Genomic DNA, 18,709 nt, shown 5'->3' with positions numbered 1-18,709 from the left:
AACTTCCTCCTTCTCTCTCTTCTCTTTGCTCCTCCTCTGCATCCACTGTGCCTCCTTTACAATTCATCAGGGATTTGGGGTTGTAGTTGAAGTATTATTTGAGCTTTTGATATATTGATTAGATGCTCCCGGTTGTGAAAAAAACAACCATGTTGCCATGGTGACACATCATAACAAATGTCCAAAAGTAAAAAAGTATCAGCAAAAATCCTTCCAGCTGCACAGCATCCAATACCAGAGGGAATAATCGTTAAAAAAAATCTATTTTCTCCACCACAATTGAAATATGAGTTCCTAAAAATAATTAATCAGAATGAAAAGAGCCACTCCAACCTGCTGCCACCTTTAGCGGTGCAATTCAGAGCAATTATTATTATTATTATTAAGAGCAATCAACAAGTTTAAAACAACTGTAATAGCGACAAACAAGGCCTGACAAGGATGTGTATTGCTTTAGCCACCACACACAGTAAGTCTGTAGGTGAGGGAGCTAAAGAAATCCCCAGATTTCACTTTTTGAAATCTGCAGTAAAGAGGTCAGCAGGTCACCTAAACCACCATAAGACACTATTTACATGCCAACCAGCTGTTTGGAGTAACAGTAGAAAGAATCCCTATCTGTCCAAAAAGAAACTTTACCTTTTTTAATTCTTAGACTCTGCTGGGGTTTTAATTGAGACAATGAGTCTTGGTTAGATGAGACTAAGATAAAGCTTTCCAGCTCCAGGGGGGTTTGACCTGAAACAAAGAATGAACATGCCCACTTTTAAGTGTGGTGGAGGATGTTTGAGGTTGTTTCTCTTCTGGAAACCTTGTTAAAGCACATGACATCATTAACTCTGAATGAGCGAGACAACTTAAAAGCAAAAGAAGGTTGTACAAATATTAACAGCAGGGGTACCAATTATTGTAGCATTGGCGATTTTATTATAAACTATTAACATGGGAAAGGACTGTGGGATGAAGGTTCACCTACCATTGAGAGAAAGACCCTAAATATACAGCTACAAATGGAATGATTTAGATCACACCATATTCAAATAACACCTTACAGCCTGAGTAGTCAGCTTCTCTGCTGTGAAACAAAATAAGCATATTTGCGCAACCACAACCTGCCTTTCTTTTTCTTTTCTTTGTATAAAAATAGCTGTGCATACACATACATGTACATACTGCTCCACTTACCCTTATTTTATGTCCTCTAAAGTTGATGTGTCTATACCTAATGTCTGTATGCTGTGCGCTTGAAACCGAAATCAAATTCTTTATTTGTGCACACAATCCTGGCCAATAAAGCTGATTTTTAAATTAATCTTTTAGAAAGTCCAGACCTGAACTCAACTGACAATATTTATCAGGACTTAAAAATGTATCTTGGCTTGCGCTCTCCGTCCAATCTGCCTGCATTTTGCAAAGAAGAAAGGGCAAAAATCTCTCTTTCAATGTCCAAAGCTGGTAGACACACCCCAAAAACCTTAATATTACTGCAGTAAAAGATGGTTCAACAAAGTATTGATTCAGGAGGGCTGAATACAAATGTACACTACACTTTTCCATTTTTTTTTTTTTTACAAAAAAAATATGTTTTCATTTCCACTTGGGTATATTTTTCCGTCCACTTCAGAATTATGCACTATTTCGGGTTGGTCTATCACATAAAATGTGACAAAGTTAAAAACAAGCGGCAGGGGGTAGGAAGACACTGTATATACCAAAATGAAAGTATGTACATGTAAAAATAAGCGCATAAATCCAAAAACTGTCAGGATCATTAGTTCTAGTTGTAAAGTCAAGACATTGTCCATTAAATAGAAGGAACGCTTAGATTTTTGAGAAATAAAATGCAACAAAAACTTCATTGCTTCATTGTGGAGCCGCTCTGAATCTCCCCTCATTCTCTCTCTCTGATCAAATGATACGAAGACGAGAAAAGCTGTGAGCACAAAGTTAAAAGAGAAGCGGCGCAGCTGCAGCTCAACACCACGGAAAGCGCTCGATCCCGTCCTTTTCCATCCGTACTGGACACGAAGTGGAAAAATCCTGGCAATGTATGGCTGACAGAGAAGATTGCCCAGATATTTACTTGTTTTCTTGTATTTAAGAAGAAATTTGTATTTTTTGTATTTTTTTTTTGTTTTTTGCCTTTGTGCGAAGTAAGCCGAATCTTGACTTTGTGCGTTGAATGTCTCTCCATTGCTTAAATATTATATTCTGCCATTATCACATAAACGGGATGGCTTTAGAAAAGGCATAACCTATATGCTGTAGAGCTACCATTGCAGAATTAAAAAATCTGAAGATCAATCCGAGCAGATGTGTCGTGCGTAAAAGCAGTGGCACTGATGCGCAGCGCACCACTCGGCTTGCTTTGTAATTGCGAAATTTGACAAAAAATATGCGTGTTAATTAACAGCGTTAATATGGCTCACCTAAAGCTTTTCCAAATGCAACTTCTCATGTGAGGTTTGAGTCTCTTTAGTTCAAACGGAGTTAAATTTGAGTCAAAGCAGACACTTACACGGGCTCAACCTGTTTTTATTGAGTTTACAAAAGAAAAGAAAACAGCTGCAACACTTCACTGTTGCAGCAGTGTTAATTGTTGTTTGCCATGAAATAGGTACCGTATAGGCATTTTTTTATTCAGGGGAGTCACATCTGAATGTGGGCTGTACACAATGGACCATCTGGACCCGTACTGGTATCCACTCCCTCCAGAACTCAACTCCTCAGGAGCCACTGGCTCACCCTTCTTCTTTCCTTACCCTCGCCTCCTAAACATCTCCTCTAACGTGTCCACGCAGAGTGTACCCTTTCAGGGCAGCAGCACCCTGGTAACTGCTATCATCTCCTTCACTGTCTTCTTGGTGGGTCTGACCGGCAACACGCTGGCCATTTACGTGGTGCTGCGCTACGCCAAGATGAAGACGGTCACTAACATTTACATCCTGAACCTGGCTGTTGCCGACGAGCTGTACATCATCGGGCTCCCTTTCCTCACCACTCAAAATGTTCTGTCGTACTGGCCCTTTGGATCGTTCCTCTGTCGTGTGGTAATGACTGCAGACTCCATGAACCAGTTCACATCCATCTTCTGCCTCACGGTCATGTCCATGGACCGTTACCTGGCTGTGGTCCATCCGATCCGCAGCACCAAATGGAGACACCCTCGGGTGGCCAAGGTGGTGAGCGCAGCGGTGTGGGGGGTGTCCTTTATCGTGGTCCTGCCAGTGGTCATCTTCTCTGATGTGCAGGTACCTCAGCCGTGGTTATGAATGCTGTTTCAAAAAACGAAAGTGTCATTCAAACCCATAGATTTAGATCGTATTTTGTTATTTATATTATTTATAACTAAGTTAATACTTTCAAAGTTATATATATATCTATATATATTTATAAATATATATATAACTGTATTGTTTTTAAACCAGATAAATACAAATGAATAGGCACTTTTTAAACATAAAAACTCCTGGACAGAATTTATTTTTTATGAAATATGTGAGTGGATGTGTATCTGCTTAGAGGTTCCAGACAAGGATGGAGTTAGCACCATTGTTACATAGATTACATATGCAGGAAACGCAGATGAGCTTCATGAAATTTAAACAGGTAAAGATGAAAGAGTTTTTTCCCTCACCCACCATAAAACTGTTTCATCGATACAAACACCATTTACCCCAAGACTGTGATACAACTGGAATCTTGAAATTAAGAGATGGAACAACCGAAACATACATTTGTATAGAACACAGTTTAAACTATGGCAACTACAGATATCCTGGGCAGGGAGTACACAGCCAGACAAACAAGGTGACCACAGCTGTTGCTTGTGACAAAATCACTGTGAGATGATTTACTGTTTTTTTTTTTCCTTATTTGTCAGTACAAAGTATCTGTGTATGTCTGCAGATAGCATTAACTTAGTAAGCATGTTCTCCACATGTTCCTCCTGCATTGTCATCAATGATTACTGAAGGTAGCAGATACCCTTGTCAGTGCCTGAGACTAATAAAGGAGAGAGCGTTTAAATATAAAGGCCATGTAGATATTTTCAGTTGTGTAGCTTGATTTATTAGACTATATAACCAAAAAATCTGTGTGAGTAAACGGTAGAACAGCCTATAAAGATTATGTGGTGTGACAGACAGTGCCCTTGGCCCTTAATATTTTAACAGCTAAATTACTGTAGTGTAGTAAAACACTGACTGATTATAAGGAGAGAGGGAGACTTGGATCAGTAACATCTGTGGCACTAAATAGGATTGTTTTCATAGCGTCCACAGTCAGAACGGTCACGTCGCATTTCATCCAACTTTCACGTCATTGTCCTGGTTCCAACTACGCATCCACACAGACTCTGCAGAAGTAGCAGTCAATGCTCCACAAAAGGCCAATGTAATAGTTGTACTCTCTCGGTCACATTTAATTAGTAGTTTTAGCAGATTTCAGCAAAACATCGGAATTGAGCATCAAGACCTGCAGTGTGAACATAGCCATAGAGACAGGAAGGACTGCCAAAGAAGCTGATTCAACACAATAATACAGGAAAAATAGTGACAATATTCAAAACAGAACTGATCAACAATGAGAAAACAAAATACTAAATCTAAACTTAATCTTCAAATGCTTGTACCAACAGCAAGAAATAAGCTGAATAATATTAATAAATAAATAGATTTTGCAGATGCATTTATTACTTTTATTCAGTTACTTACTTTCAAGCACATACCGAGCTAAGTTTTTAACTGATCTTTTTTCTCTTATATCTGTCAGGAAAAATTTAACTCCTGTAATATGATCTGGCCGGAGCCAAAGGATGTGTGGTCAACAGCCTTCATTATATACACTGCAACAGTTGGTTTCTTTGGACCACTGCTCATCATTTGCCTGTGTTACCTTCTTATTGTTATTAAGGTATATTTATGTCACCATCACATCTATCTATTGTACGTCCCTTACACTATTAAAGGTTTATTAAACATTTTCATGCAGGTGAAGTCCTCTGGTGCCAGGGTAGGCTTCAATAACCGCCGTCGTTCAGAGCGGAAGGTGACACGGATGGTTGTGGTCATCGTGGTGGTGTTCGTGCTCTGCTGGCTGCCGTTCTTCATCATCAACATGGTCAACCTGGTGGTCATCATCCCTGAGTCCAGTGCCACTGCTGGGATCTACTTCTTTGCTGTCATCCTGTCCTACGCCAACTCCTGTGCAAACCCACTGCTCTACGGCTTTTTGTCAGATAACTTTAAACAAAGCTTCAGAAAGGTTGGCTGAAAATCTTCTGGCCTCAAAACAAAACCACAGAGCTGTTAAAGTTGTCATAGTTGTCACACTGTGTTGTACAATAGTCAGATTTTGTGTTCATGCTCATTTTGTTTCCAGTACTGACCCCGTTTCTTGCTTTACTTTGTAATTCCTAAGTCTTTGTGCATCTTTGTGCTCTTTTTTTGTTAAATTCTTGTTTTTCCCATCACATCTAGGCTTAGTTGCGATTGTCCCACTTGCTTTTCTTCATTCATTACCTTCGTCAGATGGTTCATGGTTTTCTCCTTTTGGCAGGTCCTTGTTGACTGAAGCCATTTAGCTCAGTTAATCTGCAGTCACAATCATTTCTTCTTGCCACATATTTTGATTTATCTAAAATTATGTTTTTCAGCATGTTTGAGTGTGACATAAATGAAGCGCAGTTTGTTAGATATGACTTCCTGACCCATATATAATCTGTGAGACTTTTAAAGATGCATGGTGCATGTGATTTGGGTAAGGACTTTCAACTTCACACTGCGCTTCTGCATCAGCACATCAAAAGTTACATTTTACAATGACGTCACATTTTATTTTTCTCAGTTTCATTACCTAAGGATCAACAGATTTTCTAGGAATAATAGGTTAAGGCTGTTCACAAAGCTGATGAGTGCCCCCAAGTTGTGAAATATTATGATCTGAATTATTCAGAAAATAGGTTGGGCTGCCATGCTGTTGGAGCCAATCTAACCTTTCGAAATGCTGAGGTGAGTAAATCTACTTAAGTGTAGACAGAGCACTGACATAGACTTGTGTAAACGTAGGTAAAAATTTTCAACACATCGAAAAAAGAGCCCAGAATTGTAAATGCTACAGTGTCAGAATTAGTGTCCTTTGTGTCTTTCTTGGATTATTACATGATCCATGACCCGCAAAAATTACAGTTATGCCCCAGATTATTCATACACCTGGCAAATTAAGGTGGAGCGTAATCTTTTAATTTTGCCAACATGTTGTCACGATGTGGTTTTGGATCGGACCAAAGTGCAGACAAGAGCTCGGCAAGATCATCTTTGTAATTCAAAGATTTATTTACAAGGTCAAAAACGTAGCAAAATCACTGCAGGTTTCCCAAGGCAAGGCGTGGCAAAAAACAAAGCATAATCATGGACGAGAACGAGGTGTGACGAACACAAGGAACCAGCACTGAACAAAGACACAAAACCAACTTATATACTGTGAGATAACAAAGGCAGATAATCAACGGAACAGGGAACAGGTGTGACAAGGAGGCAGGGAAGCAGAAGGAACAGGTGAAACAAATACAAAGGCTGAGGATGAGCAAAGTAACTAATAAATAATAAACAGAAACACAGACCAAGCAAACCTATAGACAAAGATAAATAATCAAATGGGGAATAAGAAATCTAGAATAATCATGACTAAAGTAAACAGAGAAACTAGAGGGAACTTAGGAACAACAATAACAACCTAAGAACAAACAAAGAACCCATAAAGAAAACAATGAATACAAAAGTAAACAAACCTAACCACACTGACTGAATTAACTGGAAAGGAAACTGAAAATAAACTAGTAAACAAGAAGAGTGCAAAGGAACAAATAAAACACAATTAAACACAAAGATACTAAAGAAAGATAAAACTAGAGAATACAGGGAAGACCAAGAACTATAATAATTACAATAATAATAATAAACCATACAAAGTAATAAGAAAACAACCATAAAAGAACTTAAGAAGAAAACACTTGGAGACAAGCATAAACTTCAGTTTTCAACATGCACATCAAGTATTTCTGGAGTTGTACTGGTCAGCTTCAACAGCTATAGCAAGCTCTTTTTTTTGTAAGTAGGTAGAAAGGTACCATATTCATGCATTGGTGTTGCTCGTCATCATTAAGGCCTGGGAAGTTAGTCAGAAATGAGGATATATTGGCACCAACTTCTGATAAATACTTCAAAAAATTATTTCTGAATCATATTAAGAAAAGAACATCTGCCCTAAACAAACTGCAACTATAGCCCTTAGTAGAATGAGGTTTTGGGGTTGAACTGGAGCAGTTTTGAGGTAAGAGAGGCTGAAATGCTGAAGGAAGATTTCCCAAAACTATTGAACTTATGCATGGTCATGTTTTATGCCCACATGCAACAGCACAATCCCCGAGTGTATTTGAGACTCCACTTACTTCAACCTTACTGACTTATTGAGGTTATACCTTAATATTTGAAATGTTTGCTTGCGTATAAATTATTAAATTGTGACTTGTTTAACAATCTGTTTTTATGACACATGAATAATGCAAATGGATTTTCAATTTTTAATTTAAATAATTGGTGACTTAATGTGGTGGGATAAATTTGTTGTGAAAAAACCAAAAAATATTTGTATAATCACTCAAACATTTCTTATAATAGCTGACCGGATTTTTTGCATGTGTCCACTGGTAATTTGGCCATTCGTGTTTTATATTAGGCTCCAGATCTTTATGGTTGGAAGACCTCCTTGCCATTCCCTTCATGTTCAGCTCCCTCCACTGATTCTCTCTCTCAATTTCAAGTCAGGACTCTGGCTGGCTCTTAGGCGTAACTTTTAGGACAACATTCTCTCCTGCCTAACATTATTACTAATGATGTAATGGCAGGATATCTATTCAGTCTCACCAACTAGTGAGTATCCCAGTAAGCAGGAACCCTCACAATATACCCAGGAACTCCTCTTTGCTTTAATTTAATAAAGACATTTTGAGAAAATCAATTAAGCACATAAGAACAAACGTGAATTTTTTGCCCTACGCAAATTCCCTTTTTTTTGTGTATTTGTCATTATTTGTCAGTGCCATGCTTTGGTCTATAACCCATCTGAGTATTACCCATTTAATTACATAGCTAGTTATTCTGGTTTTTAAGATCCAGTGATAAATTCACCTTTAGAACATTAGCTTGTGCCATTCTCTGGAAGTTTTATCATATGGCTATGAAACCTTTCCAAATAACCTTTGTGGCTCCTATTTTGACCCTACAGGTGCTTTGTGTTAGGTGTATGAGGTGTGCTGCCAATGGGGTTGATGATGGAGACCCCAGTGCTCCACGCACAGAGAAAACTACAGCGCAGGACTGCATCCTGCTCTCCCCCCGTAATGAGGTCTACCACGACCCCCCGAGCAGCCAGGTAACTTCTTCATGTAGGTAATGTTTGGGGGAGGATAAAGTGAATATGATGTTTGCCACATCTAAAGAAGAAACTGAAAAATAAATCTGTTTTTCATGTATAGATTGTGAATATCATTTAAAATCACACAGGAAAACCCCATCATCAGTCACGTGTCTTATTCACTCTACATGCTGTCAGAAAACAGTCTTTAAAGACAGAGAACTGACAGGAAAACACTTCGGCTCAGTCTGTGTGTTAGGGCTTGCGAAATAGGACCCCAGAATGCAGCGTGATGGTAAGTGAAAAAGGATTTAATGACCAAAAACAAAAACTCAGTCACAGCAGGAGGCAGGAACAAAACAACAAACGGGCAGGCGAGACAGGCATGGCATGATCCGAAAACAAGACTTGAGCATGAAAAATGTTTCCGCGCCGAATGACAGAACAGGTGTGTATTAATGGAGTGTGACCAGGTGAAACAAGAAGACAGATTAACTTGGTGCAGGTGATCCGAATAAACTTTATTGACAGAAGAACAAAACGTGGCTGGAGCAAAACAGAGACTCTTGAACACAAACTAACAGAAACTAGAAAAACATAAAACAAAAGCATAACCAGATCCGAAAACCAAACTTGGCAAAACATGAACAAGACGACAAAACTAAAGCATGACCAGGAAAACAACAAACAGAAGCATGATTCAAAAACTGTGAGAACATATAAGAAAAAAACAGAAACCGAACAACCCCAAATCATAACACTCTGCAGCTTCATGGAGTCCAATAAGAAAAGCTATAGATCTGCTATAATAGCTCTGAGAGTCCCTTTATGTCACACCAGGTGGTACAAACTTATTAAAGCATAAGTCACAAAATTAGAAGTTCAGTTATTGATGTTTAGATTTGTGGGTAGAGTGCGTTGTGAAAGTATTTAAACTGCGTTTCAACGTTTCAACCCTTTGGTCACATTGCGCAACTTCAATCTGTAAAGTATTTCACTAGGATTTAATGTAGCAGACCAATACTGCATGACTGTGAATCTGAAGGGAAAAGAAACATGGCTTCCTAAGATGTTTACTAAAGATCCAAAAAGTGTGCTGTGCATTTGTATTTAGCACCCTCTACTCTGGTGCCCCAAAAGCAAAAGCATCTTAAAGACAAAGGAACACAACAGACAGTTCAGAGAGACAGTTTAATGTAAGTTGAGATTATAAAACAGCATTCTAAGCTCTGAACATCTTATTAAGCACTGCACAATTCATCATCTGAAAATTTTATTGAATATTGAGTATGACACAACTACAAACCTACTAAGACATGGCAGTCTACCTATACTGACAAGTCAGACATGGCTCTCAGATGCTATCTATCCAGTATGACTCCGTTTAAACTATTTTGCGTAGAAGAATGGACTAATGTTTTGGTCTGTAGATCTGCCCAGGTGAAAAAGACAAACCGTAAAACACATTCAGCTGTAAAAGCAGAAATGGTTTTAATTTGCAAAGCATTGATTCAGGGAGACTAAGCATAATTTACACCATTACTTTATATTTGTAAAAAATCTTTAAAACCACATCTCCTTTTTCTTCCACACTGCCATTATGCACTACATTGTGGTGTTCTACATAAAATCATAATAAATAATTTGAAGCTCGTGGCTGTAATGTCCGCAAATTTGAAAACGTTCAAGAAGTATGAAGACATTTGCAAGGCAAGAGTTTTACCTCTTGGTCTCTGTTCCCTTTACTGTTAACTTGTGACTAGAAGTTCCACCTCCTTTTTCATTTCCTCTCAATGCATCAGCAATAACATTACCCTTTTTTGTGACCTTCTCTCCTTGTTAAAGATCTCCCCCCACCCCACTGACTCTATTGACCCTCATGCTGCTGCCAACCTGAACCGCTCCATCCCTAAATACCAGCTTTCCTCCACGTGCCCAGGAACCGCCACCATAGCCGTAAACTCCATGATAACTCCTGAGACAACTGCGCCTGAACCTCCCACCATAACAGTCCTGACCGCTGCCTCCTCCTCCTCAGCTTCCATAGCTCCAAAGGAACAGCAGTGAACAGACTCTGGATCTTAGAGTGTGTTTGTAGAAGTGAAACAGACAGGCTGGACTAACTGATTAAAATATAAAACCTAAATATTCAAATACAGCATTTGTGCCCCTCCCTGCATGACACTAACTCTTGACGATATTTTGTAACAAAGCCCAACTCTTTATCAAGCATCACTCTGACATAAGTGCCTTTTCATCAGCCCCTTCAGCAGTTACTTCAATTTCTAAAGGAAGCCAGAAACATTAATATGATTTTCTTTTCTTTGTTTCAAGGACTCCTGGAGCACGTAACCATGTGTACTAGAACCAAAAGCCTTTGCATTTAGAAAACACAACCCATACAATTTATTTTATATAACCAACATTAGTGGTTAAATTTGGACTTAATGAAACATTTTTATTTTATGCTGGCACAGATTTCTAGTTACCTACTATACAATTATAGAGAGTAAGATGCATTCATCATGCGCATGAATGTCATATTTAGTTTGGGCTTTAAATTATTTTTTTTATCTGCTCAGAGTTAACATGTACATAATATAGATGCAGAATAAATATATACATACACCACCATTTATATTTAGATTACTGTCTCTGAGCAAATTGCACCTTAGGCACTCACCTTTTTGTAGCCAAGAATGAGGTTTTTGAATAGAAATTCTGGAGCATATTTAAATTGGTTGGTTTCCTCGAACAGACTTGACATTTATGCAAAATCCACATGTGTTGGGATCATTGTCATTTTAGAACACCTTCTTGTGTCAAAGTTTTTATTTCACCCAAACTCTCACCTTCAGAGGAGAAGAAATTGGTTGGGATATTCAAGCCTATCTATAAGAGGAAAACTGCTGAACCACCAGTTTTACTGTCCATATTACAGCATGTTCAACATAAATGTGAACTATTAGGCTGCTGACTTCGAAAGAAACATCTGCACCAACATCTACACCTTCATGCTTGACTAAAAGTGGCACCAGTCCACATGGACAAACCGATGAATACTGGATTTAATAACAGACTACATTGACAAGGAGGGATCAGTGTGAGCTTTCAAAACCTTGAACACTGTAACAATCAAACAAATGTAGCAACCCAAGAACCTCCAAGGCTCAAGCCCGTCCTGAACTGTAACCTCCTGCAACCCCAGTGTCACTGTCCACGGTTGAATTGAGTTTAACATCAACATGGAATGGCAGGGTGCTGACCAAGAGGTGCCTGCTTCAAAAACAACCTCTCAACTCTAAGTGCCAAAGAAGAATGTTTGGAGGAGTCAATGTGAAGTTTTCAAACCTGAGAACACTGCACCACCTGTCAAGCATCATGCCATGGGACCGCTTTGCACCAATAGTTCTGGTGCTTTGAAGAAAGTAGGTGAAATAATGAAGTAGAACTACCTCCAGATTCTTTAACATCAAACCAGCATCAGACGTCTTGAAACTTGGACACAATTGGATGTTCCAACAGGACAGTGATCCCAAACACTCCTCAAAACAGGCAAAACATTTATTCCTTGCAATTGCCTTTCCAAAAGCTCTCCATCTACCCTATTAAAAAAGAATGAACCGAGCTAAAAAGGAATGAACCGAGCTGAAATGTCACATTTATACCAGGAAAATTAACCATTAAAAATTAGCTTTATCATTTCTGATTAAAACAGTGGACCAATATATAGCCAGAATTATGCCAGAAGCTGGTTGAAGCCTACAAATATTGACTTCCCTGCGAGTACACACTGAACACTCATCATGACCACACAGCTACTGTGCCTCATGAGGGGAACACAGACACGATTTTTCAGACCAACTAAAGCCAACTGAAAGTATCCAATGGCTGCAAGGTTAACAATACTTTACCTACTTCTAGTCCGCCTCTGACAATATTTCCTGTCCTGCAGGACTTTTTCAATGACTGTTGACAGCACATTTGCAGTTGGATCAATAATCTGTTCACACTTCCTAAGTCATTTCCAGAGATTCAAAGACGTTTGAGTGTGACTGAGCTCGGGTAGGATTTGGTTGGCTCACACAGTTGCATTTGTGTCCCAATTTAGCAGAAAATAGCTTCAACCAAATGTAAGCGGGGATTGATGCACAGTGGTTCTCAAATGTTTACACACCCCTGTTATAATTCCTGGATTTTAAGACTATTTATTTCCACCTTTAATGTGACACATATCCTGTGCAATTCCACGGGAAACAGACAAATATGATAAGAGAAAAATGCAAAACAGAAGTACTACAATAACCTGATAGTATTGGTGTGAACACCCATAAATTAATACTTTACCTTTTGATTCGGTTTCTACATTCAGTCTTTTTTGCTGGAAGTCTGTCAGGAACAACATCTTGACTTAACAAAATCAGTCCACTCTACCTTTCAACAAATGTTCTCGGAGTTTCTTAGATTATAAGGACATCTCTTGTCCACAACCTTCTTCAGGTGACATCATAGATTCCTGTCAGACGCAGGAACTCAAAAGGTTCATTCAAAATAATGCCACAACGAAAAGTAACCCTAGACCATATTTCATTGTGGGAAAGGTGTTGTTTTGATAATGAACTGTGTTGTTTATGAGTCAGTGTTACTGTCTGCCTCTTGGAAACTTCCCTGACCAGTTCCAGTCTTAAATTAATATTAGTTATGGAGAAAAATCAAGTTATAATAATGTCACCTTGTTGGCAAAGTATGAGTTAATTTTAAAGATGCAAATGAATGAACGTAAAACAAATCCTATGAGGACAGCTGAACTTTATTTCTGGTTAATCAGATTTATTATAACTAATGAGAGGTGTGAACTCAAGAAGACTGAATGCTAAAACCGAATCAAAAGGTGTTTCAGCAAAGTATCACTTTAACTACACTCATGCAACCAGGTTATTTGTGGGGTTTTCAGTTCAACAGTACTTGATATATCTTGCATTAAAGTTAAAAACAGCTGTGAAATGATTTATATCAATTTTGTTTTACTTGACAAGACCTAAAATATTCACTGTAAGTATTGTTTTTAAACCTGTGTATATAATTTTGAGCCTGTGTGAGTTAGAGAGGAATCAGAATCAGCTTTATTGGCCAAGTTTGTGCACACAAACAAGGAACTTGACTACAGTTCCACTTCACACTCAATGTACAGACAATTAAAATATATATTTAGATGAAAATAGTATTTTTGAATGTAAATGTTAGTACTGGGCAACGATAAAATATTTTAATCATGATTAATCTCATCATGTTTTTACAATTACTTGAGATTAATCTCATTATTTTGCACATAATTCAATAATTGATTTAAAAGTGTTGATCAAATTTTAAAGAACTGTTCAATGAAAAAAAAGTGCGATAACATTTTTTTGTAAACACTTTAAACAAATAAAGTACTTTTTTAACAGTCGTATTCCCTTAAACTCCCTTCAACTGAGTCTCGACTCAATGAACATAATCAAATCAAATTAAGTACAATCCCAAAGCCATTTGCCACTGCCAGATCAATAATGTTTTATATAGTTTGTAAGGACAAAAAGTAACCCTCCGTCCAAAGACATAACTGTAACAGGTATTTTTCAGTCAACAACAAATTTTACTCCTTTTTTTGCTGACTTTGAACAGAAACACTGAAACAGAAATAGAAATAAGGGAGCATCAGTAACAACTGAGCCTGTAATCAACCAAGCCTCTCTTGTCTTTGTTGATTTATTCTTCTCCCACGCATCTGTCTTAGTCTGCAGAAGCCTCCCGCCACTGTCTGACACCATGGGTGATCTGCTAGCATGAATTTAAGTGATACTCCAGACTCAAACTACTGCGATGATAATACAACTCACAGTTGCAAGGCTTACAAATAACTTTGCTTCCATTCAGCTCACTGTCAGGAAAAGATTTAAAATGAAAATGCCCATGGAAAAGTCTGGTACTTTTCTTAATTTTTCTGTCCTCGCTCATTTTTTTCTATTGTAGATGAGCCTTAAAATACAAAGGCTGCCATTGGTTGAGACACGCGATGCGCATCCAAAGCCAATACTGATCAACATCCCTTTATACTGTATATACTGTATTCAATATATACTTCAAACATAAAGATATAAAATTCTAATTTTTAGTGAAGAATCAACAACAAGTGGGACACAATCGTGAAGTGGAATGAAATTTATTGGATGTGTCAAACTTTTTTAACAAATAAAAAACTGAAAAGTGGGTTTGGGCCTGCTTTTTGTCAGCAGGGACAGGGAAGATGGTCAAAATTGATGGGAAGATGGATGGAGCCAAATACAGGACCATTCTGGAAGAAAACCTGTTGGAGTCTGCAAGAGACCTGAGACTGGGACGGAGATTTATCTTCCAACAAGACAATGATCCAAAACATAAAGCCAAATCTACAATGGAATGGTTCACAAATAAACGTATCCAGGTGTTGGAATGGCCAAGTCAAAGTCCAGACCTGAATCAAATTGAGAATCTGTGGAAAGAGCTGAAGACTGCTGTTCACGAACGCTCTCCATCCAAACTCACTGAGCTCGAGCTGTTTTGCAAGGAAGAATGAGCAAGAATTTCAGTGTCTCGATGCGCAAAACTGATAGAGACAAACCCCAATACTTGCAGCTGTAATTGCAGCAAAGGGTGGCGCTACAAAGTATTAGCGCAAGGGGGCTGAATAATATTGCACGCCCCACTTTTCAGTTTTTTATTTGTTAAAAAGGTTTGACACATCCAATAAATTTCATTCCACTTCACGATTGTGTCCCACTTGTTGCTGATTCTTCACAAAAAATTTGAATTTTATATCTTTATGTTTGAAGCCTGAAATGTGGCAAGAGGTTGAAAAGTTCAAGGGGGCCGAATACTTTCGCAAGGCACTGTATATATACATGGATATACAATGTTTTTGCAAAACACAAAGAAAAGACTGAATTAGTGCAAATAGGCATGCTTCCAATCTGGGCGCTCTGACTGTTAAGTGTTGATTAGAGAGAAAGCCTGAGGAAAGAAACTGTCTCTGTAGCTCTGGGCCTTCTTACAAACATTGTCTATGTGTGAGATCCAGCTCAGGTCCCAAGAAAGCCTGGATGATCAAAAATTACAATAAATTCAAACTTATGTGACCAATTCTTGATTGTAAAAGCAAGGAACTTATATGTTGCATAAGCTGTGCACCTCGGAAAAGAATAGTTCAAATTATTCACTAAAAACCCCAAATCAATATAATGGTTATACCCACGATGAGTGTATGTAAACGTCTGACCAGAACTGCAAGCAGTTTTAGACGGATTAACAACTGTACGTTTTGTGAGGTCTAATATGTGCATTTTTTAAACCGGGCTTGTTGCTGTTTCTTATAGTAAATGTAACTGGTTGGCAGCTCAGCAAACACTCACCCAGCATTGAACAGGAGACTGTAAATATGTATTTTGTTTAGAAAAGATGCAATGTTTCTTAATCCACACTTTCTGTGAGCACATTTCTTCATGTGGTATTGTGGGCTTTAGCTTAGAACCATTTGGCGCCAAACAGTGGTATTTGAATCTGGGCTTAGCACCGTTGGCCTTAACAATCATATTTCCGCCTGAGCTTTTAGATATTACATATCTAGAGATGTAACTGGGACATATCTATAACTGACTGGTGCAATTGCAATTTAAATAAATTAGTTTTCAGCTCAGTAGCATTGCATTTGAATGCTTTTTGTAGCCCTAGGATTAACAAACTGAAAATCTATGAATAACAATTAAAAGATGTTCTTGTAGTACTAAATTGTGCCAGCAGTATTGTCGTATTGTTGTTGATGTGTCTCGTCTTTTCTTGTAGTCATATCATACAATCATTCATTGTATAAATACATTTTATTAATTTACAAGTGCATATGATGACGACAGATACAGATTTAATGTAGAACCATATATGTGAGTATAGAAAACCTCCTGATGGATTGTTGTGCCTTTAATGTCTTGGAAGAAGTAATTTTTTAAGCTGTAGGCAGAAGCTGATTGGTTGAACACACCATTAAAGGAAAATGAAGGAGGCAGTGGGAAAACGAATCAAGGTTGTTTATCACACTATTGTCTGAATACTTGATATTCTTTGTTGTGAAGATGTACTGCTGCTTTGGATGTCCTTATAATAAAATGTTTTTAAAAATCTGGTCACGTCTTCTTCCCGCAGTCCAAAACAGGACTGTTAGGTTAGTTGGTCTTTCTCAATTACCAGTAGCTGTGAATTGGTGTGTGCATCGTTGTTTGTCCTGTGTGTCTCTGTGTTGCCTTGCGATGGACTGGCGAACTGCCCAGGGTGTACCCCGCCAGACAGCTGGAGACAGTCACCAGCTCTCCCTCGACCCAGTACGAAAGAAGCTCTTTTTTGGTTTGTACCCTACCCGTCCAATGTTGGTACTAAACTTACTTCCTCTGTGGACAGAGACACTGGGTTTCCAGTAGTTTACAGTACAAGCTTCAGCCTTGGTGGACCCTGTTCATTCTAACCAATACCCTTTCATCAGAGGTTGAGAGCAACTTCAACAGAACTGGGTCTTCTACTGGCAAAATGACCCCGTACACATGTAAAACTGGTTTCTAAATCAATAAAGGCTAACATTTAGCTTCTGGAATGGCCCCAACTTCAAACCTACTGAAAGTCTAAAGACTATGCTTAAAACCTGGGTCATTGGTGGGAAACCAACCAATTTGAATTTGCTCTACCGGCCAAACACAGTGGTCAAATATCCAGCCAGTTTGATGCCAGAGTTTCTTTTTGACCTCAAAATGTATGTTTGGCATGCAACCAAATATTGGTGGAGGTGTAAGCATCTTTTTGAGCCAAATGAGAAATTCTACTAAAAAATTCAAATTCCTGCACCCAATTATTAAGACTCATTTAGAAGTATTATATTTCTACCATGAGGAGTTGTGAGCCTCTGACTGGAATTGTAGTTATAATTTTGTTCACAATTAACAAACCAGCCACACGCTGTTGCCCTTAATGATTTAGCTCCATCATACATCAGAGATCTGATTGTTCCATATGTTCCTAACAGAGCACTTAGTTCTCAGACTGCAGGTTTACTGGTGGTTCCTAAAGTCTCTAGAAGTAGAACGGGAGGCAGATCCTTTAGTTATCAGACTCCTATCCTGTGGAACCAGCTCCCAGTTTTAGTCCGTGAGGCAGACACCCTGTCTACTTTTAAGGCTAGGCTTAAAACTTTCCTTTTTGATAAAGCTTATAGTTAGAGTGGCTTAGTTTATCAGGGAGGGAGCCAACAGTGTTGGCGAAGCACTGCTTCCCCCTCCTGAGGTGCCGGACTGTTTGCCAGAATCGCTTTGGGGCCAACCGGTAGTCCTTCTCCATGGCCTCACCGAACTCCTCCCAGGTCCGAGTTTTTGCCTCTGCCACCGCCCGGGCCACGGCACGCTTGGCCCCACGGTACCCGTCAGCCACCTCAGGAGTCCCACAAGCCAACCACAGCCGATAGGACTCCTTCTTCAGCTTGTCCACCACCGGGTACGGGGATTGCCACCGCGACAGGCACCGCAGACCTTACGGCCGCAGCTACGGGCAGCAGCATCGACAATAGATGTGGAGAACATGGTCCATTCGGACTCTATGTCTCCAACATCCCTCAGAATCTGGTCAAAGCTCTCCCGGAGGTGAGAGTTGAATACATCCCTGGCCAAGGGGTCCGCCAGACGTTCCCAGCAGACCCTCACTATGCGCTTGGGCCTGCCAAGTCTGTCCGGCTTTTTCCCCCTCCAGCGGATCCAACTCAACACCAGGTGGTGATCAGTGGACAGCTCAGCCCCTCTCTTCACCCGAGTGTCCAAAACATGCGGCCGAAGGTCTGATGATACGACAACAAAGTCGATCATTGACCTCCTGCCTAGGGTATCCTGGTGCCAAGTGCACTGATGGACACCCTTATGTTTGAACATGGTGTTCATTATGGACAATTCATGACTAGCACAGAAGTCCAATAACAAAACACCGCTTGGATTCAGATTGGGGCGGCCATTCCTCCCAATCACGCCTCTCCAGGTGTCACTGTCGTTTCCCACGTGGGCGTTGAAGTCCCCTAGTAGAATAATGGAGTCCCCAGGAGGGGCACTATCCAGCACCCCCGACAAGGACGCCAAGAAGGCCGGGTACTCCGCACTACCACTCGGCCCGTAGGCCGAAATGATAGTCAGAGAACTCTCCCCAACCCGAAGGCGCAGGGATGCGACCCTCTCATCCACTGGGGTAAACCCCAACACGA

General features: G+C 39.4%; 1 protein-coding gene across 2 annotated transcripts; it reads left to right on the top strand.

Moving 5' to 3' along the window:
• Positions 1-1,998: 1,998 nt before the first annotated feature.
• Positions 1,999-14,580, top strand: LOC124868056 (somatostatin-like receptor F_48D10.1). Of its 2 annotated transcripts, XM_047364849.1 has the most exons (5): positions 1,999-3,251; positions 4,774-4,914; positions 4,993-5,265; positions 8,287-8,433; positions 10,261-14,580. In XM_047364849.1, exons 1-5 carry the CDS (start codon positions 2,676-2,678, stop codon positions 10,480-10,482), a joined length of 1,359 nt encoding a protein of 452 aa, XP_047220805.1. In that variant the 5' UTR covers positions 1,999-2,675; the 3' UTR covers positions 10,483-14,580. The 2 variants fall into 2 exon arrangements, with proteins under 2 accessions (XP_047220805.1, XP_047220806.1); XM_047364850.1 differs by lacking the exon at positions 4,774-4,914.
• Positions 14,581-18,709: the final 4,129 nt, after the last annotated feature.

Source organism: Girardinichthys multiradiatus, chromosome 5, assembly GCF_021462225.1.
Source record: "Girardinichthys multiradiatus isolate DD_20200921_A chromosome 5, DD_fGirMul_XY1, whole genome shotgun sequence".
Lineage (NCBI taxonomy): Eukaryota > Metazoa > Chordata > Actinopteri > Cyprinodontiformes > Goodeidae > Girardinichthys > Girardinichthys multiradiatus.
The sequence above is the reverse complement of the archived record's forward strand: the minus strand, read 5'-3'. Positions and strand labels throughout refer to the sequence as shown.